Here is a 24,677-nt window from a genome sequence, read left to right on the forward strand (position 1 = left end):
TGGACATTCTACTCTGACCTCTGGCATCAACAAGGCATTTGCACCCACAGAACTACCCAGGATATTTTCTCTTTTTTGGACCATTCTCTGTAAACCCTAGGGATGGTTGTGTGAAAATCCCAGTAGATTGGCAGCTTCTGACATAATTAGACAAGCCTGTCTGGCACCAACAACCAAGCCACGTTCAAAGTAACTTTAAATCACCTTTCTTCTCCATTCTGATGCAAGTTTAAACTGCAGCAGATTGTCTTGACCATGTCTACAGGCCTAAATGCATTTGCAAATGAGTTATTGCCATTTGATTGGCTGATTAGAAATTTGCATTAACGAGCAGTTGGACAGGTGTACCTAATGAAGTGGCATATGAGTGTATTTAAAATGAGCTAAAACTACTAAAGTTATTGAGTTTTTTAGGGGGGACATCTTAATTGTTTTATGTTCAATCCACCTGAATTTGTAAAAACCAATGAGTTAACTTCATTCCTTCATGTTATCCCAACATAATTCGATTATGTAGAGCCCAGCATCTCATAGTAGATTTATTAACAATATAACAAAAAAATTGTTTTATTGTCAGCATTTGAAACAAAGCATGAAACATTAAACAAAGTCAATAATGGGTAAAGCATAATGTAATGATTAATCTAACTATGAATGAGAAATGGATATGTTGTTTTCCCCATCATTTTAGCTTTGTGTTTTTATCAGGTGCTTCAGGGTAAAATGTGCCGGTGGCTAAAATTGAGGATGAGCTAGCATCAAAATGCAGGAAAAAACAAATACTGTGACAAAATGTAAAAACATGCTTTCCTTCATGCATATTTACTAAATATTTCCAAAGGGTTTATGAAAATGTGAATATTGCACAGCAAAATAGGCCTTTAAAAATGATACTCTCTTTCATGAAATTAAATAAAAAGTGTAAAGGTCCCCAAACAGTTCTTATTTTCTTTAAATGATGATGCATTTTACCGCTAAAATGAGGTAAGTTGTTTCATTAGACATTAGGTTTTTGTAAGAAATCATATTTTTATGCCACTATATTCTAAAAAAATAATTGTTTACCTGATTACTTTTCCTCATACTCATTTACTTGATTACACAACTCAAGTAAACATCGGCACAGTTTATCCCACTCTCCCATGCCATCTCCTGCCTTTCCACAACCCTCTTTCCAATGTCCTTCCCATCCTTTGCTCAATTTGCATTAAGTTCTTGTTCTCTGTCCTCTTTTGCCCACCCGCTCCCTTTCTTCCCCCAGCTCTCTCGCTCCATGTTTCCTTGCAGTGTGGGTTATTAAGAGCTATATTTAGAACAAAATTGTAGTTTGGCTCTCAGAGACAATTTTATTTGGATTTAAAGTGTCGGCACCAGATGGGTGCGTTGGCTAGGTGCAGCTGAGTCACTCACACACACACACTTCTTCTCTTACACACTCTGTCGCTTGCGCAAAGATGAAGTACACAAACAGGCTGTAAAGCCACAAATCAACGGACAAACACTGTGTGTTTATGATGAAAACCCTTATGAGCCCGCTGTGACATCATTGAATATAAACTTTTTTAAATGAATCTCACCAAAAAAAATCAACGGAAATTAACAATGAAGCTACGAACTGACAAACAAACATGAAGATGGATCTTTACAACAAACACAAACAAATGTGAAATAAAACCATAAATCAGCTAACCAACTCGGTTTATGATAAAATTTTACACTCAAAAATGAGCAGGCCATGACGAGAAACTAACCTTTCAATGCCATCGACTATTATCAGTGAACCACGAAGCCACAAGTCGACAAACAAACTGTGTTTATGATGAAAACCTGAAGGATGAAAATGATTGCTCATTGCCTTTGGTGACATGAACGTTCACAAACATAAATCAACAATCACACAGAAATAAAGCCACTGATCAAAACCTGCACTCAAAAAAAAAAAAATCCACGCCATGACGTTATTAAAGTAATTAATTTCAATGAATGTCAACAAAGATTTACGCATCCTGAAGCCACAAGTAAACAAAAAAACAACAGAGTTGTGTATGATGAAAACTGAAATGCTGAATAATGATCGCTCTTGAGCCATCAACGCTCAATGAAACCTCTCAAATAAATGATGAAAGCACGCATACAATTGTACGATCATTCTGAAATCGTATCCGAAGCTCAAATAGCAGTGTGTATCTATGAAATCCCACGCATACAAACACACACGGCGTGTCTTGTGTGAAGGCAGGACCAGCGATTGGGGTTGCTTTGATTAGTACGGAGCAGAAAGTGTGCTTCACTGCTAAAAGACTTCCTCCAGGTTCTCCTCAACCGGACTCTACAATCCAGCTTATGGTGTGAATGGAGTGAGTGTTACCATCGTTCAGCAGCTGTCATTCGGGCTGACCATCTGACGGCGAGGGGTTTCCATCACCCACCACCACAGTAGATTCTGGGCAGTGTTCACCAACAGATTCTGACTCTTCCACCTCTGGACAGTCACATGGGAGCTGCGACAGAGGCTCATCTTGGGGTGAGGTGTCAGCGTAGGGCAGCTCTGATTGGTCATCTGTGTGTAATGGGCTGTTCTGACTGGAAAGCTCTGTGCACTCAGTTTCGTTCACCAGGCTGCCCTCGGATGGCTGCTCCGTTTGGTCATCAAGGTCGGGGAGGTTTATCTCCCGTGGCAAAGATAGGCTCTTGTGGCGACTCCAGAGCTTGTGGAGCTCAGTGACCTCCGAGACGCTGCTGCTGTTGCCACTGTCCCGGAAACTAGCCAGCGGAGGACGCACCTTTACACCAGTTACGGTTACTGAGCCCTCAATGGCCTTACGTAGCTAGAAACAAACACAACCTGTTGGTAAGATGTTTTTCAATCATAATGAAGAGCTTGTTTAATGAATACAGTCACGCACCTCTTTCAAAGAGACGACTCCTACTAGACGTCCGGTGCTGGTGACATAGGCATGATCCAGGCCAAGAAGTGAAAAAATGGTGTGTGTCTGAAATGCACAAATATATGAATACAGTATACCGATGAAAGTATTGTGATGAAAATGTTTTTTTGTTTATATTACTCTGTGATATTTTCCATATAAGACAGCTTTCAGGATTGCTAAAACACAAAATTTTTAATGAAATAAGTTGGGCAAACATATATAGTGGTCTCTCCTTATTCACAGGGGTTACGTTTAAAAAATAACCTGCAACAGGTGAAATCTGCAAAGTAGTCCACTTTATTTTTTACAATTATTACAGATGTTTTAAAGGGCACCTATGATGAAAATCATCTTTTGTAATCTATTTGGAAAGAACTGTGTGTAGGTATAGTGTGTCCACCGTCATATTGGAGTGAAAGAAACACAATAAGTCTCTTTTTTAGAACTTCCAGACGTTAAGTAGGATCCAAATCCCTCCAATTTTGAGGCCGACCGCTAAGTGACGTAGGACACATTTTCCCAGCCAAGCAGCTGATTCCAGCTGTCCCTACATGCATCGTAGAGCGTTTCTAGGACAAACCTTTCTCACATAGGGTGCTTGTTAAAGGTCTCACTTGGCTGGATGTACATAACTGAGTAAAAATGGGGATGTGCAACCCCCCGCCAGGTTAAATAGTTTGTGGCAGTCATCTCCATCCCAATTACCAGGCAGCTGTATACTCCACCTCTCGTTCACTCACTGGATAAACGGAGAGGCTTTCAGCATTTCCAAAAAATGGCCTCTCTTCTTCCCTGGCTGTCAGAGCCCTAAATGCCATCAAACAGCTCAAAGCACATCAAGCTGATCTAATAGAGGGGATGGGGAGACAAACTGGATTCCCTGAATCAGCATTGTTGGAGGAGATCTGGGTCATTGCAGACCTTAACCTATTTCCAGAGCTGTGGCCACAGCATGGGCTTAGCTGTGGTAGGTGAAATAGCCCTGTATCTTGGTTTGTCAGGCTTATCAAATAAAGAGAAGATAGGTTTCTCAGGTGCCCCAGTCAAGCCAAAAGCCTTTGTTGGGGTTGTAGTGTCAAATATGCACCAGTGGTGTAAATGTGAGGGTCTCTTCCTCAACATCCTTGGACTACATGCCCCAGGTTCCCTTTTGCATACAGAGGGGGTACTCAAGGCACAATAACCCTTGCCCCCCAGACTCAGCAGACCATGTAGACTGAAGCACACATAAAAAAAAAACTTTATAAATTTTGGATGACTGGGTGACTTTGCAAATAGGGCTGCCCTCTGAACAGACTTTACATGTAAGAGACTTTGCTCATTGGGTTTTGTCCACAGTAAGATGGAGTTATTATCTAAAGTTTGAATTTAAATTGCTTGTGTAGGATAGTGTCAACAGCAGAGAAGGGGATTCAGCTCAATCTTTAAATAACCTTTTTATTGAGCAAAAGTAAAATGTGCATTGTGCCATTGGAGGACAGCCATAACAGCTTTAACTCCCAGTACCTTTTCATCCACCCGCAACCTGGCTCTTTCCCACATGTTCAGCTTAGCAATTCAATACAATACCACAACAGCTCATTAATAAACTAAAGCTATAGGGCCTTACACCTCAGTCTGCAACTAGATCCTGCACTTTCTAACTACCATACTGAGCATAGGTGCCCTACAAGGTTGTGTGCTCAGCCCACTGCTCTTCACATTGCTGACCCATGGCTGCACTTGCTAGATCAGTTCCGACCACATCATTACATATGCTGATGACAGAATGGTGGTAGGTCTCATCAGCAACACTGATGAAGTGCATAAATAAAAAGAAAGTGGCCCAACTGGCTGAATGGTGTGGTACTAACAACCTGTCTCTCTTTGTGAGAAAGACGCAGGTTGTCGTGATGGTCTTTAGAAGAAACCGTGCTGACCAGCCCCCACTGACCATCGACAGCTCGACTGTGGTTAGTGGTCAGCTGCACTAAATTCCTGGGGGTGCACAGATGATCTCACCTGGACCTCCAACACTATGTTACTTTCCAAGATGGCACAGCAACACCTACATTTTTACGACAGCTGAAAAGGGCAAATCTTCCTCCACCCTTTCTCACCACCTTGTGCAAGGGAACCACTGACAGTGTGCTGAACAGCAGCTTCTCAGTCCGACAAGGGATTTGCAATGCTGCTGACCGCAAGTCCATCCTGCAGACAATGAAGACAGCTGAGATGATCATTGGTGCCCCTCTAGCCTCACGACATTTTCCTTTCATGATGCTCCAGCAAAGCTGACAGGAAAAACTCCAACCATCCCTTCAACAGTCTCTTCCAGCTCTTGCCACCAGGAATAAAGTTCTGGAGTTTTAGGGCATACTCACACTATGTACAGTTGTCTTGAACCGGGCCAAAGCACGCTTGTCCCCCTTCCCTTCTCCCCGGACGGCCCGCACTCTCATTACATTCAGCCCTGGGCACGCTTACATCATCAATGATGCGCTGGTCAGAAGTGCTCTCGCTCAGCACAGTGGAGATTTCTTTAGATATATCGCTTTAGTCTTTTGATATGCGGTGACACACAGTCAAATTTTTCGCCGAACAGATCTGCAACTTTTGACGCTCATAAGCAATCATAAAGTCCTCATGCTGCAGAATTAGGTGGTTTGCTGAAGGTGCACAGCTGTCGTGCAGTGAGGGGTTTGCGTCTTTAATAAACTACGACAGTTTGCATTCATTGAACAGTAAGAATGATTAATAAATCCATATTAAACAGTCACTCCTCTTTTTCAGTCTCAAGCTTTGGCACGTTTTGCACTCACACACAAGGGTACCCGGCCAAAGCCCTAGTGAACCATGCTCTGGCACACCTCTTACAACCGGGCCAGGGCCGGCCAAGTGAACCGTGTCTGAGCCCGATTCAGAGCACTCACACTTCTCAAACGATCCGGGAAACGGGCCTGGGCACATTCAGATAGCATATTGTGAGTGGGCCCTACTCAACATCTTCCACCCATAAGCTATTAAATCCCTCAATTTCAGTTACCTTCCCCCCTTTAAAATCTTATCCACAACCCAGCTCTCCAAAATATGATCCCTTCTTCTCCCCACCAAACCCCACGCACCACATGGAAATCTCAAAAATTATGCAATTCTGAGTGTGGCCTAGCCCCTGCTGACCCTTCTGCTGACCACCAAAACAGATAAAGTGTTGCTCAGAAGAACTTACACTCAGAGTACGGTCCACATTAATGTGCAGTGCGTGAACAGGACATAAGGACTCGGTATGCCTCCTCTCAAGATATTGCTTGGAACCTCACTACCTGTTCACTACCTGCCCGAAATCCCACTCTCAACCTGGGGGATAGTTTTTATACCTAGGCCATCCTACCATCGAGGATGGTGAGGACAGAAGAACTTGAGGACTGGGTGGAGAAATGCATCCACTATGCCTGGTGAGCTCTCCATGCACCTCTGAAAAGAAGGGGAGGGAAGGCGATCATGTCTGGATCAAGGTTTGAGGTTGCAGACACCCTCGAGGGATCATTCAGAACTCTCCTTGGTGCATGACAGCTCACACTCTGATGATGCAATGGACGTCTGTCAACTGGAGGCATCGAATGATAACTTGGCCATCACAGAGGATGAACCGGTACACTCATTGCCTGGACAGGATTTGCTGTGTAAGAGTGGAAGATCCACCGCAAAGTTACCAGGTGGATTACCCCCCACTATAATCCTCAGATTTCCCTGAGTGCGTGCTGCATTTTCAGGGAGCAGCTGAGGGGCTCATGTTTTGGAGAGCATGAGCTGCGATCTTAGTGCACCACAGACTTGCCAATGCAGTGTGGAGATTAACTCGCGAGCACTGTGTCTTCATGCTGGACCCCTAGACATGAGATACAGGGATTGAAACCCCTTTATCCAGAAACTTAGAGTCAGTACAATGTCTTTAAAAAGACACACTCGCTCCAAATGATTCTATTAGTGAAAACTGCTCTTTTACAAGACTTATAGGTCTTTTATGTTGAACACGTTAAAGGCAGAGTGCTGTGATGATGTGTTGGGCCAAAACCTCAGAGATATATATATATATATAAATATATATATATATATATATATATATATATATATATATATATATATATATATATATATATATATATATATATATATATATATATATATATACAGTATATATTTTAGCATTTTAGCCATTGCCCATCATTCCAAAGAGGGTTTTTGGTTAAATTACAAAGATAATGTGTGTGGCTATCAAAAGAATAAGATATTTTCTTATTCATCAACATTAAATACTTTTTCTAAGCTTTTAAATGTATTGAAAAAGTTGACAGTTAACTGTTTAGTTCTTTTTTAAAGATCTGCAGGATGATGTGAACTCCTTGGTTGCCCTAAATCAGGGGTGTCCAAACTCAGTCCTGGAGGGTCGGTGTCCTGCACAGTTTAGCTTCAACTTCCTTTTTCATACATGCCAAGAAGTCATACAAGTCCCAGAAAAACCTTGATTAACTGGTTCAGGTGTGTTTAATTGGGGTTGGAACTAAAATATGCGGGCCCTCCAGGACCGAGTTTGGACACCCCTGCCCTAAATCACATCAACTTTGCAGAGATTCAAACTTAGCAGATATGACTCTTGGTAGAGTTTTCACCTTATGTAATGATGTCCGTTCCACTAGCTGAAAGGGAGCGGGGTCTATTTTACAGTTGTTAAAATTGACAGCTTCATCCAACTGTTGTTCCTCCCACTCGGCAATCTGAAATACAAATAAACATTTAAAAAGGTTTAACTTAAAAGATTAGCATTGAATTTATTCAATATTAACCAAAGATATCCAGTGATCGTTTAATCACCCTTATGTAGTAAAAACCTGTTTGACTTTTTTTCTTTAGTCGAAGAGTTAACTTATAAATATATTTATATAAGAATACTGAATGCCCTTTTATTTACAACAGTGAGCAGTGACCTCAGCTACGATTTTGTGAATAATGTTCTAAATTTCAGTCTGTTTTTTAACAACTATTAGCATATGAGTATATATAAGTCCTGCTGATTTAGGAACAGATTAAATGATGACAGACGCTTAATTTTTGGGTTAACTATCCCTTTAAAAGTTCCAGAATTAGCTTTATTTCACACTGTCCTAACCAAGTGATTAAAAATATCTCTAGGATAAGCAACATGGCATTTTGGCAGTCACTTCGTGTCTATTTCTGTGGCTCTGCTCACAGCGCTCACTGGACTGTAATCCTGCTCTACATAACTCTGCATTAAATATAAAAAAAATCTGATTGACTCTGATAGTATTTGACAGTGACTGTAGACAGAAAATTACTTTTAACTGGCAACTTGCTGCATGAAAGCACAAGATATATTGAATACTACAGATAAAATCACATAGGCACACAATCAAGGTTATAAATTATCTTATTTGATTAAAAGCATAAAAAGAAGCAAAATCTCTGTTTTGCATATTGGCTCAAAGACATTTTGGTGTCTGCATCCAATTAAATTTACAAATGTGAAATCAATAGTGCACTCATTGCAAGTAAAGTGCACTTTAATGTTTAAAAAATACAATAATAAATAATCTACCATCATCAATCACCAACAGACTAACAAGCAAAACAACATATTATTCTGATCTGTACTTTCTGAAATGCTTATAACAACCAACTATGATATTAAATGTTTTTATATTTTGAATTATTATAACATTTTTGCGTAATGCTTTGGTGGATAGAAATAATAATTTATGACAATAATGTAGTACTTTAGAGCTGTACTGTGATTGTATATTGTGATTACATGATGCTCATGGTTCTGAGCCAAATAATGAGAAAGAACTAAATCTCCTACCACAGCTTTGCTGATGACACTCAGATCTACTTGGCCATCTACTTAGCCTTACTGCCTAATGACTTCAGCCCCATTGACACCCTCTGCCAATGCATTAATGAAATTACCAGTTAGATGTGCCAAAACCTTCTTCAGTTAAACAAAGAGAAATCTGAACTTATTGCAACAGAAATGAGGTTCTCAATGTGAATGCGTACCTTGGCTCTAGGGGTAAAACTTGGGCTGGGGGATAAAATCGGTATCCATATTTAAGGACCGAACAGACACCATTGTCAATATCGATAAAAAAGTTTGGTATGTAGTTTCAGTATAAAGGTTTTATTAATATGTGGCTGCTGAGCACTTGCCTTGGAAGCAATGCCAATTAACTTAGGGTGTAAGTATGTCATTTCCAATAGAGGCACGTACAAGCGGTGCACACATACACATATGACGCACGCACATTTTCCAGCCGAATCTAGTTTAAACATCTGAACTTTTCAGAATTGAGCAAATGAACTGCAATTTATGTAAGTAGAACTAACCAATCTGCTTCACACTTTGTATGGAATATACACATTTCTGTAATAATGGCAGACTAATTACCTCAGACAAACACAGCGTATCCAAACACTGCAGTGCTTTTTTAATGTTTACTTCATAAACTTGTATCGGAGCTGCAGCTAAGACTTGTCCGTTTTTCATCCTCTGAGAAAGCGATTAATGGTCACTGAGTTATGAAAGACGCCAGGGCAGCACGAGCGCAAAGCTCATGGCCAAGGAAACCATGCACTTGCGTTTGTCACTTCAGGTCAGAATAACAACACATGCGAATGAGTGTTATATAGCAGCAGTGAGGAGACTGTAAATAAAATAGCATGTAAGGATGTCGCCAGAGTGGCTTTTTGATTTCTTTTCTTGTGCATCCCAGCCACTAGCTCCCAATCTGAAAGAATTTTTAGCACAGGGGGTTATATAGTCATTCAACTTCACAATTTGTAGTGTTGCAATAAGTATATAATAGTTCCTTTACTTTAAAGCTCAGATTTGATTATCATAATTTGTGTTGTTGACAGAGTTCTATGAAAAGGGCACATCTTAAAGTTTACTTGATTGTTCAGCATTTGTAACATTTTATTTAGCAAGTTTAAAAGTCTCTTTAACACTTATGTTTATTTTGTTATAAAGAGATCAGATATTTTTCTTTCTTTTTTTTTTACAAATAAAAATATTTGTCTCAGTAATGTTGGTAAATTAAAATAAAGTGGTTAAAAAGATCCTAATATTCCTAAATAGATTGTTAAAAAAACTTTCAATAATTATCGATATCGATTGATATGAAACATAATATCCTGATAAATTCTTTTTTGCAATATCACCCAGTCTTAGGTCAAACAACATAAAATAAGGTTAAGCATTTTTGTGTCATTCTGGAGTCAGATCTGAGTTTTAGTAGTCATGTCAAAGCAGTAAGTAAATCAGCATACTATCATCTCAAAAACATTGCAAGAATTAGATGCTTTGTATCCAGTGAGGACTTGAGGACAGAGAGAAACTTGTTCATGCTTTTATCAGCAGCAGGGTGGATTACTGTAACGGCCTCCTCACTGGCCTTCAAAAAAGACAGTCAGACAGTTGCAGCTCATCCAGAACTCTGCTGCCAGGATTCTGACCAGAACCAGAAAATCGGAGCACATCAAATCTGTCCTCAGGTCTTTACATTGGCGCCCAGTTACATACAGAATGAATTTTAAAGTGTTATTACTTATCTATAAATCACTAAATGGCCTAGGACCTCAATACATTACAGATATGCTCACTGAATACAAGCCTTTAGAAATTCCAAGAGTTCAGTCAAAGCAGGGTGAATCTGCCTTCAGCTACTATGCCCCTCGCTGCTGGAATCAGCTTCCAGAAATGATCAGATGTGCTCCAAGATATGTTTCAACACACTTTAATATCTGTTTCTAATCATTTTTATTCTTGTTTTACTATAATGTCTCTTTTTTTCCTGGTTATGTAAAGCACTTTGAATTACCATTGTGTATGAAATGTGCTATATAGGTAAACTTGCCTTGCCAACGATTTTGTTTACAATACAATATGTTTTGGAATTTAAACTATTCCTACCCTTAAATAAATTTTTTGTGGATGTCTTCTGTAAATTAAAAAAAAAAAAAAAAAAAAAAACACAACATAATAAAAATCTGGCAAAAAAAAGTTAATGTCTAAATTGAAACATCAGATCAGAATTATTCATTCTAAAACTTGCCTCAGTTACAATAAAACAATAAAATACCTCAGTATACATGACTCACTTCATTCATGACACAGTAACAATATGATAAAGGACAAATACAGTATAAATACCTCTGCTGTTGACATGTCATCTTCAACATCAGCTGTATCCTGAAAACATCAAGTGGAGAATTAGACACAAAACACACACACGTCTTTCACATGTTTGTTTTTTTCTCTCATAAACAACCATGCAGTTCACTCAGTTCACAAGACAAGCTCCACATACTAATTTAATCTACCGAAGCGGCTCAAGCTTTACTAAACATTAGCAAGCTTAAGCAATACATTTAACGCAGCCCATGGGAGGGTGAGGTAGATTGGATGCCATTACGAAGGCAATAAAGAACTAAGACAGGGAATAGCTTTTTGAGAGCTTCTTAATTTGATCGGAGAGTTTGAAAATTGGACTTGAATCAACTTTGTGAAGCTTTGTTCAATACAAATAGGTCCAACCACAGCATCTCCTGACATCCGTTGGCTGGTTTGTGCGAACGGACGGGGCTCCCGAATCTCCAAAACCACAATAACCAAACCATGCGTCACACAAACGCACGCATTCCCATGAGGTACAAATGTAAGCTTCATAACATGGCATGAATCATCTCGTGAGTCAGCTTGTTCCCTGTTCCCTAGAGGGGAAGCACTAAGCTGGCGGAGAGTATCAATTGAGCACACAGGCAGAACGCAATAAGGCCTCTTGAGTTGGAAAGGCCGTATTGCCTGTGCCACTGCTGCCCCCGATGAAATGTGTTTGTGGGCGAGAGAGGAACGAGTCCCTGCGGCTGCGTTCTTACCGCCATGGGTATCTTCACGCGCTTGGGCCTCCTGCTCCTCTTAGGAGCCATGGGGCCAGCATTGCTCTTCCAGATAGAACAGACAGAAAAGGGACTGTTAATGCAACTCTAACGCAGCACTCCCCGAACAGCTGCACCTTCAACATTCACTATTATCAAGGGACATTGTTTGAGCCACAGGTCCTCCAGTGAGAATAGCAGAAAGGGGAGTAGGACAAATAAATATACAGCAGCCGAAATCCCATGTTAATGCCAGGCTGAAAGGACGCTCACTTTGCGCTGGTCAACAGATGTCGCTAGATAAGAGAAGTCCTGCAGGAGACTATTTGATCATTAGGGGGAAACTCAGAAACAGATTCATTTGCTTTTCAAATCTGGTGCCAAATTTTTTAAAAAAAATCTTAAGAATAAATTTTCCAAAAATGTTTTTCAGCTTGTGGTATTTCCACTGATGAATTGTAGATCTGGTTCAAACATATATCTATTGCTGTGATCAGATGCTTTCTTTAATCCAGCAATAATTTTTTATAATTTTTTGTCATTAAAAGGGCATATTGACATATTCTTTAAAATGTTACTCCTAGCAGCATGGATGCTGTCTGGATGTTTGTTATTAGTAAGTAATAAGAAACTCTTTTCATTTCATGCTGTTAAATCTTAAAATGTGTCATCACTTTAGACATTAAGCTAGAGAATCATTCAAATACTATCTCTAAAGTGATGTTTGGTTAAAGTAGCAACAGTTTCTGCTGTTCTGACATCAGCTGCAGATGTAAATGAATGGGGGAAGAAAGTAGTTCCTTGAACAAAAGGGTTTTTGAGACTCTCTGTGTTTGATTTTCTTTTTTTATACACGATTATGCTACCAAACTGTTGTATAAGCGCAATATTACATTTGTAGCAGTGCAATATGGCTGTACATCGTCACTGGTGAGACACCAAAATTAGAAACAATCTTTATTGTGAGCATTAACCTACACTCAAAAATGACTTTTGCTGCTCATTCAAACTACTCATTTAAAATTGAAACAACACAACTCTTAAGTCTTTTGGGGGGACAACTTAATTTTTTTTTGTTCAGTCCACTTAAACTTGCTAAAAACGATTAAGCTAACCTGAATGACATGAATGCATTGTGTGGAACACAGCGTATTTGGACAGTGTAAATGCATTAGCTTCTTTCTTCAGAATGTTTGTTTGTTTCTGGCCTCTAATTTGTACTTAATTTTGATAAAAAAATTCTAAATATGAGCAAAGCAGGAAAAATTAGAATTACTGCAGCACAAACAGTTAACAAAAAGACATGAAATCTGCTTTTAATTGAAATGTCTGCACCTGTATTTCACAAAAGTTCTGAAAATTACTCATAACAAGTGCTAAAATTGACTGGAGAGTAAAAAAAAAAATCTTGGCTCAAAGCAGTGCTTAAAAATGACTTATCATACGGTACATCCCAGTCATAGTTTAAGTGAAGTTTAGGAGTAAATCCTACTGTAAGTGTCAGTTTTAGAGGTTTGATATAGGAATGGACATAGGCATGGACCAATCATTGAGTAGATTTCTTCCCAGCAGACACACAACATCAATAGATGTTACTATGAGGTTAGATTTAGGTCGCCAGCATCTAAGGACAATAGCTACAATTCCATCAACCTATTTTTAGGCGCATTTAGGATAAATGATGGATATTGCGACTTCCTGATGCCTCCTATAAGTCGCTCGAGAGGCAGTGAGGGTCCTTTATATTTGTGACGCGCTGGTGGCTTTAGACAGAGACACTGAGCCCAAGATGTTATATGGAAAACTTTATGTAACTTGAAGCATGAAAAAACAATACAGCAATTTGTGTCTTTGAATACCTTGTATGGTGCCGATTATTGCGTTGGTGTGATGATTGTTGCGTGTGCCGTTGTGATACAGTTTTGCGTTGCTTGGTTTGCGTTGCTGTTTGCGTGGCTGTTTGCGCTGCTGTTTGCGTGGCTGTTTGCGCTGCTGTTTGCGTGGCTGTTTGCGGTCAACAAAAAATACGGCTACCCCACTCTCCTTCTCTCCTCATCACCTGTGTGATTGTGCACGCGCTTTATGTTCGAGCAGGTGCCAATTATGCCCACGTGACCAAAACATAAAACGTCACTGTGAAACCCAAACCAATCAGTATCAAATAAACATTATAATTAAATGAAAAGTAATATGGCTCCTATACACCAGCCCCTAATTATTAGATCACCACATAATAATTATCCAAAATTACAGATAGGAGACATAAATCAAACACACAAAAGTTCAACTGTAAAGTCCAACAGTAAAATGTCCATACTTTTCTTCTTTGTGTCCTAATGGCAAAATCCACAAAAAAGCAAAAAAAATAATCCACAAAAGGAATTATCAAAAAAAAAAGAAAATAATTTAACTGTAGTTCATATTTAATCAAACTCAGCCTCCTGCAGCAAACAGACCTTGGTAATAGGTCTTTCCAAACAGCTGGTTTTTGTTTTAATCCGTACTTGACGGACAAATCCTCTTCGGTCTGGGAAGGTTTGGATCACTCGACCTGTTGGCCAAGAATTTCTAGGAGCTGTGCTGTCCATAATGATCACAAGATCTCCCACAACGAGGTTCCTCTTAACTCCAATCCATCTCTGACGCTCCTGTAGCTGAGGTAAGTATTCCTTAACCCATCTCTTCCAGAATAGATCGGACATGTATTGTACCTGTTTCCACCTCCTAAGTGCATACATGTCTGTCGGTTGGAACAACCCTGGGGGTAAGGATGGTGAAGTCTTTAACTGCAACAAGTGGTTTGGGGTTAGTGCTTCCAGGTCATTTGGATCCATGGAAGCCTTGGTGATTGGACGGCTGTTGATGATGGCTTCAATCTCACAGAGCACTGTGTGAAGACCTTCTTCATCCAGGTTTTGCACCTTAAACATTGAATTAAGGACTTTACGCACTGATCTTATTAACCTCTCCCATGATCCTCCATGATGAGAGCCAGCCGGTGGGTTAAAACTCCATCTGATTCCCTTCTGCAGCAAAAGATCATTGATCTGCCCCTGGTTCCACTGTTTAATGGCAGCTTTCAACTCACGTTCTGCACCTACAAAATTAGTTCCGTTATCTGAACGGATCTCTCGCACCTGTCCCCTTCTGGAAATGAAACGCCTGAGTGCATTAATGAATGAGTCTGTATCCAATGATGGAGCAACCTCAAGGTGTACAGCTCTGATGGCAAGACAGGTAAATATAACCCCATACCGCTTTACCATGCTCCTTCGGCTCTTAACCTCAAAAGGTCCAAAATAGTCCACTCCCACTCGAGTAAATGGTGGTTCATCTGGGACTATTCTTTCGTGTGGCAAGTCTGCCATTTGCTGGTAAACTGGCAGAGCATTTAGACGGCGACAGACGATGCATTTGGACAGTACTTTCCTTATGGCTACACTGACACCAGTTATCCAGTACTTCTCCCTCAATTTGGACAGCATATGGTTCCGTCCACCATGCCCCACTTCCTGATGGATATGTCTCAGCAAGAGTTCTGAAATGTGAAGATCTTTTGTTAATATTATAGGGTGTTTAACTTCCACAGGCATAGCCAACCTACAGAGACGACCACCAACTCTCAGGATTCCATCTTGCAGCTGTGGACAGAGTTTATGGAGGTGACTGGATATTTTAATATGTTGCCCTTTCTCCAGACTGGCTAGCTCTTCAGGAAATCTCTGTCCCTGACAGAATTTAATGATGGCAAGCTCAGCCCGGTCCAAGTCCTCCACTGTAAGTTTACTGCTTGTCCTTTTAAAATAATCAATCTCCTCTGCCACGGAGGAGCTCTGCTGTGCATTGTTGCCAGACTGTACAACGGTCTGATGAAAGTGCCTTGTTTCCTTTAAACAAGACATGAGCCAGTCCTTGATCCTCAAGAACCATGCTACAGATTTCTTAAGGCGTGTCCAGGAAGAAAAATACTTGATCAGGTAAGTGACTGGATCTTCTTTGAGTTGTGTAACGTTTGTTGCAGCAACATTTTTGACCTCGGGGTCTTCAGATGAAAGGTAGTTGACGTCCTCCTTGTTTACAGGCCACTCACTCTCCGGATGTAAAAGAAAGTGAGGCCCTGACACCCATGTAGTGTTTTGAATAAACACATCCACCTTAACACCTCTAGATGCCATATCAGCTGGATTGCTTGCAGTGTCCACATACCTCCACTGCTCAGGACTGGAAACTTTCAGGATTTGAGAGACCCGATTAGAAACGAAAACTTTGAATCGTGAGGTTTCATTTCGGATGTATTTGAGCACAGATGTACTGTCCGTCCAAAACACAGAATCCAAAAGATCCATATGCATCTCTTTCCTCCAAAGAATGTCCATGCGACTGGCCATGGTAGCAGCAATAAGCTCCATTCTAGGGATGGTTACGGATTTTAACGGAGCCACTCTTGCCTTCCCCATGATGAAAGCACTGTGCATTACTGAATGCTGGTTCTTCAGCAACAGGTAAGACACTGTTCCATACCCATCCTGACTGGCATCACTGAAATGGTGTAACTGGGCTGTAACAACATCTCCAAAGCATGATGGTTTCACACATCGGTCCACCTTAAACACATCCAACAAATGCAGCTGCTGCAGCCATTTCAGCCAATCCTTTGACACGGACTCCGGCACAGTGTCATCCCAGCCAATTTCTCTCCTGCACAAATCTCTCAGAATTTTCTTTGCTGTTAAAATGACAGGGCTTAGCATTCCCAAAGGGTCATAAATTGAACTGATAGTAGAGAGAATTCCTCTTCTGGTGAGTGGTCTATCCTTTAGTACAATCTTGAACTTAAAACAGTCTGATTTTATGCACCATTCCAAACCCAGCACTCTCTCCACAGGTAATGAATCCAACTCCATGTTTAACCCTTCCATGCCTCTTGCTCTGTGACTTTCAGGGATAGCTTCCAATACACCAGGCCTGTTGGTTATCCATTTTGTGAGGGAAAACCCACCCCTGGCACACAGAGAAACCAGCTCCTGGTAAAGTGACACTGCTTCCTTCTCTGTAACAACTGACACAAGGCAGTCATCTATATAAAAAGAGTTCGATAATTTGTCTACAGCATTCTCACTGTAGTGACATCCATAATCCTCTGCACACCTTCTGAGGGCATAATTGGCACAACTAGGTGATGATGCTGCCCCAAACAAATGCACCTTCATACGGTATTCAACAGGTTGTTGTTCCACATCTCCATTAGGCCACCAAAGAAACCTAAGCAGGTCTGAGTAATCCGAAGAGACCCGTACCTGGTAAAACATGGATTCAACATCAGCCATGATTACTACTGGTTCCTTTCTAAAACGAGTCATGACTCCTATCAAAGAACTCGTAAGATCTGGGCCCTGTAAGAGCTGAGCATTCAACGATGTTCCTTGATAACTCGCTGCACAGTCAAACACAACTCTCATCTTTCCCTTGGTGGGATGAAACACTCCATGGTGTGGTATATACCATACCTTTCCATCACTGCGGTCTAGTTCCTCTACAGGCACCTTCTCAGCATAATCTTTAAGAAGCAGATCATTCATAAAGTTGTTATATTCAGCATGAAATAATGAATCTTTCTGAAACCTCCTTTTCAGATGATGCAAACGCTGTTCGACAATGTTCTTGTTTTTTGGCATGCTGACGTCAATGCTCCTTAATGGTAATGCAACTTGGTAGTGCCCATTCACATGTTTTACTGAATTACTCACTAGTTCTAGGAATTTTTGATCTTCTCTTGACATACCAGCATAATCATCGAGACTGTTTTCAGGGAAGTCAGTTTTAAACTGTTGGTGCCAAATCTCATCCAGATTTACAGCTGACACTCTATTAACCATTACCAGGGGCTGTTTCCAGTTAACCCTTTCTCCACTGTCTCCCATCAGTGGTCCATTAACAGTCCAGCCCAACATGGTTCTAATGGCATATGGTCCATCATTTACACTGCATACCACTTGTAATGGTTCCAGTGCTTTAGGGACATTGGTTCCTATCAGGAGTTCTATTTCGGAATCGATCTGAGGTAAATGAATGTGTTTTAAGTAAGACCATCTTTTAATATCCCTATTAGTTGGAATATTTCCTCGGTGCACTGGCATGGACTCTTGTGTATAAACTTTTGGCAGCTCAAGAAAACGATCTCCTTCCAGAGCTGCAACCTCCAAACCAGATATAATGTTGCTACTCACAACCTTCTCCTGCCCCATGGTTCGTAGAAGAATACGCCCCTTCCTTCCTGTAAGGTGAAGCTTGTGCATCAAGTTCTCTGTACAAAACACTGCAGTGCTCCCTTGGTCCAAAAATGCATAGGTATTAATAATTTTGCTTCCTTTATTAGATTTTACCTGAACCGGTACTATGGGTAGCTTGCAGTCCTCATCTCCAGCCCCTGTAAGACCACTTGACACCAGCATGTTGTCAACAGGCACCACTGTGTTCCTCTCAGTCTGCTCAGTAACATGTGCAGGTTCCCTATGAAGTACTGTAGGATGCTTAAGGTTACACTTTGAACAGGAAATCCTTTTACGGCAATTTTTACTGATGTGTCCTCCTGTACACAAACAGCCAAAACATATACCATTTTCCCTCAAGAAGCCTATCTTCTTCTCGTGTACCATCTTCCCCAGCTGTACACACATATCTAGGGTGTGTCCTCCTCCACAGCACATACACACTTTCTTATCTGTTGTTATAATTTCCTTCCTTTTCTTTTCAGACTGACATTTACTTTCCACAGCGCCCACACTGGTCGCAAAGCTGATTCCTTTGTTTCCTGATCGATATTGTGACTTAAGTTTGTTCATTCCTTTATTTCCACTTACTGATGTAGTGTCTTGTATGTTGCCAAACACCGGATCTGTGAGTATTTTCACTTGCTTCTCAATGAAATCAGCAATGTCTTTGAACTTAACTCTCTGGTTATTTCTTTCCTGCAGCTCACAAACCTGGCTCCTCCATCGATCTCTGAGTTTATATGGAAGTTTTTTAATAATACACAACATATTAAAAGGCATGTCTAAGTCATGAAGATACTGCACATCCTCCATTGCATTACAACAGCCTCTGAGAAAGAAACTGAAATCCTGCAGAGCCTTCACATCCTCGGTTTTAATTGGAGACCATAAAAGGGCTTTGTCCATATAAGCAGAGGCCACTTTCTGTTCGTCCCCAAACTGTTCCTTCAACAAAGTTTTTGCTTTCAAATATCCTCGATCTGGATTCATATAATGACAGCTCCCCACAAGTGCTTTAGCATGGCCCCTTGTATATTGCTCCAAGAAATACAAACGGTCACAGTTGTCATTTATATTTTTCTCAATACCATTCTCAAAAGCTCTAATAAAAGAGTGGTATTTCAGTGGGTCACCATCAAATATGGGTATTTCTCTTTTTGGTAAAGCTGAAAGCCCCTGTTGCTGCATCAACAGTGTTGTTACCTCGTTCTGTTTCTTCATGAGACCAAGAACACAATTTTTGGTTTCCGAATCCATGAAAATATCTGTATTGAAATCATGTGGTCCTTTTGAATCTTGCATGTCGAAAGAATTCAGGTGGTTTTGCGAAAATGGTGGGTCAATGATGTTTGATGGAGTTATATTGTCCAACACTGGAGTAAGCTTGACTTTGGGTTTAGCTCCTAAATTTCTCTCCTTATTTGAATCTGATGGAATAAATTCACCTGCATCAACATTGAGTGGTTGTTTAGACTGTTTTGCCACATAAGAGTTCATCCCATCTGAAACATTTGATGTCAGTATCACGCTTGTTGTTGTACTGTGTGTTTTGAGAACCTCAAGTTTTGCCTGTTCTCCTGCAATTTCAGCATCCAGTTGCAATCTTTCTTTCCTTTTACGCAACTTTTCCTCCTCTTCTTCCAGTGCATGTCTTTCTTCTAATAATTTTTTCTTCATGGCTAAAGCAGCCAACTCAGCTTGGGCTTTTAAACGTGCAGATGAGGTTGAAGAATGTTTTGACAGTGATGATTTGTTACAGCTTATGTTTGAGACACTATCACGTGGATTAATTTCATCCTCATTTTCAACTTCATTTGATTTTGCAGAAATCACATTTTCGTTCATTTCTGTTGCATTCTGTGAAACACCCTGGGTTTGCTCAGTTTCACTGATCCATTGCTCAGTTTGGTTTTGAAACACACTGCTGTAATTCATTATGCTTAAAACCCATTCCTTTTGTTTAAGAAATTCATCCTCAGGAAGTAATGGCATAAGTTCATCATGTGCATTAACAGCACTCTCACACATTGTGTTTAAAGTCATTAAACATTGCTTTATTTGAAGGATGTTTGCCTTTTGTTTCATATATTCTTTCATTTTTGGTATCAACCCTTTGATTTTATCAACAGCACGTTTACGTTCACATTGCAATCTCTCAATTTTATTCAGCAAGGCCTTTTGAGTGAGTTTGCTTTCCCTTTTCTTTCCCATCTCTTCAACCGAGCACGGGGTACCACCAGTTTGACTCATAGTGACTCTTTTGATTCAGTGTTCAGTGAATCACAACATCCAAACACAATGCAACGTTTGAACACGCTCAAACGATTCGATTCAATTCAACAGCAGTTCATTTTCCTTCCAAACAACATCACGGCATCACACAAACAAGCCGCAAAGTGCAGACTTCCTACAGACACCAAAGTAAGTCGCGCGACCTCGCGCATCCGATTTGCATTCCAAACAACTTTAACATGCACCAATGCCAACCAGATTCCTCATCCACACATATATCCACAGATAAACTTATCTGTCCTATGAAAACGAACACATGACGTGGCCCATTTGGTTTGCAATCGCATCACTTACTTGGCGTCTTCCTGATTCGTCTGTGCGCTGATTTTGCGAGCGATGATTTTCCTGATAAGATGCCGTTTTTTGTTGACAAAATATTGCGACTTCCTGATGCCTCCTATAAGTCGCTCGAGAGGCAGTGAGGGTCCTTTATATTTGTGACGCGCTGGTGGCTTTAGACAGAGACACTGAGCCCAAGATGTTATATGGAAAACTTTATGTAACTTGAAGCATGAAAAAACAATACAGCAATTTGTGTCTTTGAATACCTTGTATGGTGCCGATTATTGCGTTGGTGTGATGATTGTTGCGTGTGCCGTTGTGATACAGTTTTGCGTTGCTTGGTTTGCGTTGCTGTTTGCGTGGCTGTTTGCGCTGCTGTTTGCGTGGCTGTTTGCGCTGCTGTTTGCGTGGCTGTTTGCGGTCAACAAAAAATACGGCTACCCCACTCTCCTTCTCTCCTCATCACCTGTGTGATTGTGCACGCGCTTTATGTTCGAGCAGGTGCCAATTATGCCCACGTGACCAAAACATAAAACGTCACTGTGAAACCCAAACCAATCAGTATCAAATAAACATTATAATTAAATGAAAAGTAATATGGCTCCTATAATGGATGAAAAAGCGAAGGTGTGCATTCATTTAAAAAATGCGCTTAAAAAAACATATGCGCATAACCGAGTGGGATAAACTTTTTATTAGATAAGATAAGATGCAGATGAACTACAATGGAAACACTTTTACTGAACAAATTCAAGTATGAATTTTTTGTTATGAGATCATGTGATGATAAAAATGTGTGTGAATGGATAAACTAGCAGGCTGAGCAGATTGTAAAGCATTTGAAATGTTGTTTTGGTCACTCTAAAACGCCATAACCGTTTTAGTATTAGTGTTATTATATTATTAATTATCTCCAGAATCAAGAGCGTCAACTGCCACTGCACCTTTACTGCGTGTCAGGGTTGCCTTCTGAGGCACAAGTCATTTATTAAATAAAGAAAAGACTGAAGCAGCTTCTCCTAACACAGCAAATTCCTTTTATACTGTTCATATTTGGTGCCAGTTTATCAGAAAGTGACGGTTTTGCCCTCTTTGACTTGTTGGATGGAATCGCTGCTTTATTTGCATATTTATATATTTTATGCGCTAATCCAGTTATGCGCATAAAGTTAATTTGCATTTTTGTTGCCAATACCGATGTGAAATGACGTTGATATTTTCTTGATTTTGGGTTGTGTTGGAAAGTGACCAAAATCCAATGCCGAGCTAACATCTTCAACCAACGTCATATTGACGTCAAGTACTGACATTTATTCATCAGGTATGACAACCAAAATCCAACATCTGAAAGATGTCATAGTAGTAACCTTCACACCACATCAAGCTATAACATCATTAGATATTATTGGAAAGTAACCAAAATGCAACATCTGTCAATGTCCAACGTCAGGTTCTGAGATCAACCCAATTTTCATTCACAAACAAAATGCAACGTCGCACGACGTTGAGGTACAATGTCAATCTAAAATCTGCTGACATCCTGTGCCTGCTGGGTTGATTTTAGTATATTTTTAGCCATAATCATTTGTCAGCAACTTGTGGTTGGTCACTCCACCACTAAAAGCACTTTGTTTTAAAAGGTTCAAGTAAGACATGATGGGAAACGAGTTCTTGTTTCCCTTTTCCAGTATCAAGTGTATATTCTGTTATTCCCTAGTACCAAATATGTGTTGAATGTAAACTCTTAGGAAGACTTTTGACTAATAATTATTCTGAAAATATTCTCGAAAAAAGAAATCTTCTCGTTGATTGATCCATGCCTATGTTGTCATCCAAAATCCCATTTGTGACACTTCACTTTGTCAATTGGTGAAGTTTTTCCTCTTGCCACTGTTGCCACTGGCTTGCTTGGATTGGTACTTGTGGAGTTGCGCATAGATTTGCTTTTCAGTGTTTCAACTTTTAGCAGTGAAATTTAAACCACACTGAACTGAACTTCAACTCTGAAATCTAGACTTTACTAGAACCATGTTAAGCTGCTTTGACACAATCTACATTGTAAATGCGCTATAGAAATAAACATGAATTGCATTGAAATCACCTCTGAAACTGACACATAAAAAGTCAATTTTAAACAAGCAAGTAACTTTGAGTCAAGATAGTCTTTCTCTCTAGTCAATTTGTAGCTCTGTTCTGATGAGTAATTCTCTGAAGCTTGATAAAAATATGGGCCCAGATTCAAATCTGTCAAAACTGCTCAAACAGCAGACAACCAAAAAGAATGAAGTCTGAACAAAGCCTAAAGACGAGCACTGAAACATCAAAAAACTCGTTCAAACAAGACGTTCAAGATAACTGTGAGGCTGTTTTCTTTTTTTTTTTTGTTCAAGAGATTGTTCCTCTTATGTCTCTCATTCCATATTCAATCTCTGGACACCTGTTCAATCAACAGCTACATAAGTGCTGCATTTCACCCGCGATCCCTAGAGAGCCATCATACCTCCACTAGCTCCTTCACAGGTTCCCCGCAGGAGAGGTTTGGAGAGCCTGCAGAAGAGGAGTGATTAGATTAGCACAAGATGGGTCCGTACCAGGGGGTCGCAGACAGTTCGCAACACACCATACATGAGTGGGAGTTGAACGTGTGAGTAAGTGCTATATACACACTGTTGAGTGAGTCTGTGTTGCTGATTGCAGACACCGTCTTCAGAGCAGACTTGAGGGGGATCTGGGAGTTAGTCAACGTGGGGCTGTAGGAGGACTCTTCAGTGGAGATCTGGAGGAAAACAGTCTGTTAGATCCACTTATTAGCAAGGTACATAACTAAAGCAGACTTCACATACTCCCAGCTGTCTAACTGACAGCCTGCTGGGAAGGAATTCTTTGGGATGAAACGGAAAACATGAAAAATATAGCTGACGGTGATCTGACAATCCTTTGTTCTTCCTAAGGAATACAGCTGGGAGCCGCAGACTCCAAAAACAATGTCAGTCTAACATTGAGCATAATTAAAGAACTACCCAAAACTGAAAGTTGTTTATTACAGCCTGCATGCTGTTCTGAGTTATATATATGTATGTAGATCTGCGAAAACTCTTAGTAAACGCTTAGCTGTAAACATACAATATAAATGAATCATAAAAAATGAGACCAGCATGTGACTCACGCTGTATTCTGAGTCTTCTGAAGCCAAACTAAACAGACCGATTGTCCTTAATTATGGAAAATGTCCCACTCCTACTCCTCATTCTCTGCAAATCTCATTCTCCATCCCACGCATTAGCTAACGTGAAAACCACTGCCTTGGGGAAAATTGGAATAAAACTGTTGCACATAAGTCCATTTAAACTCTGTATTTTATTTAAATATTTATTGAAGCAACCTTCTACACCAGTGGTCACCAAACTTGTTCCTGGAGGGCCGGTGTCCTGCAGATTTTAGCTCCAACCCTAATCAAACACACCTGAACAAGCTAATCAAGGTCTTACTAGGTATACTTGAAACATCCAGGCAGGTGTGTTGAGGTAAGTTGGAGCTAAATCCTGCAGGGACACCGGCCCTCCAGGACCAGGATTGGTGACCCCTGTTCTACACCATCTGATTTTGATTCTGTCAAGTAAAATGAAAGTAATTACAGTTTAAAATAAATGTTTCTAAAAAATATTATTATAATTTATCTACTATTTCCCCAGTACTGGGTTGCGGCTGGAAGAACATCCACTATGTAAAACATATGCTGGATAAATTGGCGGTTCATTCCACGGTGGTGAACCCTGATAAAATAAAGGGACTACGCCGAAGGAAAATGAATGAATGTATCAAGTGTTTTAGGCAAATATAGTGTAAAGCAGGGGTTACCAAACTCAGTCCTGGTCTGGTGTCCTGCAGATTTTAGCTCAGCGTGCGACATTCTGTTGTGTGATGCTGCTAAAAGGGGCGAAAAGAGGTCATGTTTTGATCCTTGATTGGT

At 40.3% G+C, this 24,677-nt stretch overlaps 1 protein-coding gene across 6 annotated transcripts in view; it reads right to left on the reverse strand.

Moving 5' to 3' along the window:
* Positions 1-1,332: 1,332 nt before the first annotated feature.
* Positions 1,333-24,677, reverse strand: part of clcn2a (chloride channel, voltage-sensitive 2a) — a 165,623-nt gene continuing 142,278 nt past the window's right edge. For 4 of the 6 annotated variants that reach the window (XM_073911113.1, XM_021478550.3, XM_073911105.1 and 1 more), the window contains 6 exons: positions 23,375-23,483; positions 23,208-23,254; positions 11,137-11,175; positions 7,580-7,684; positions 2,907-2,993; positions 1,333-2,828 (listed from right to left, as the gene is read on the reverse strand). In XM_073911113.1, the coding sequence (XP_073767214.1) occupies positions 2,385-2,828; positions 2,907-2,993; positions 7,580-7,684; positions 11,137-11,175; positions 23,208-23,254; positions 23,375-23,483 (831 nt within the window). In that variant the 3' untranslated portion in view covers positions 1,333-2,384. Of the gene's footprint in view, positions 2,829-2,906; positions 2,994-7,579; positions 7,685-11,136; positions 11,176-11,861; positions 11,928-23,207; positions 23,255-23,374; positions 23,484-24,677 lie in introns of all 6 variants that reach the window. The other 2 variants (XM_068222711.2, NM_001328709.1) reach the window with 2 other exon arrangements.

The sequence above is a fragment of the Danio rerio genome, chromosome 2, assembly GCF_049306965.1.
Source record: "Danio rerio strain Tuebingen ecotype United States chromosome 2, GRCz12tu, whole genome shotgun sequence".
Taxonomy (NCBI): Eukaryota; Metazoa; Chordata; class Actinopteri; order Cypriniformes; family Danionidae; genus Danio; species Danio rerio.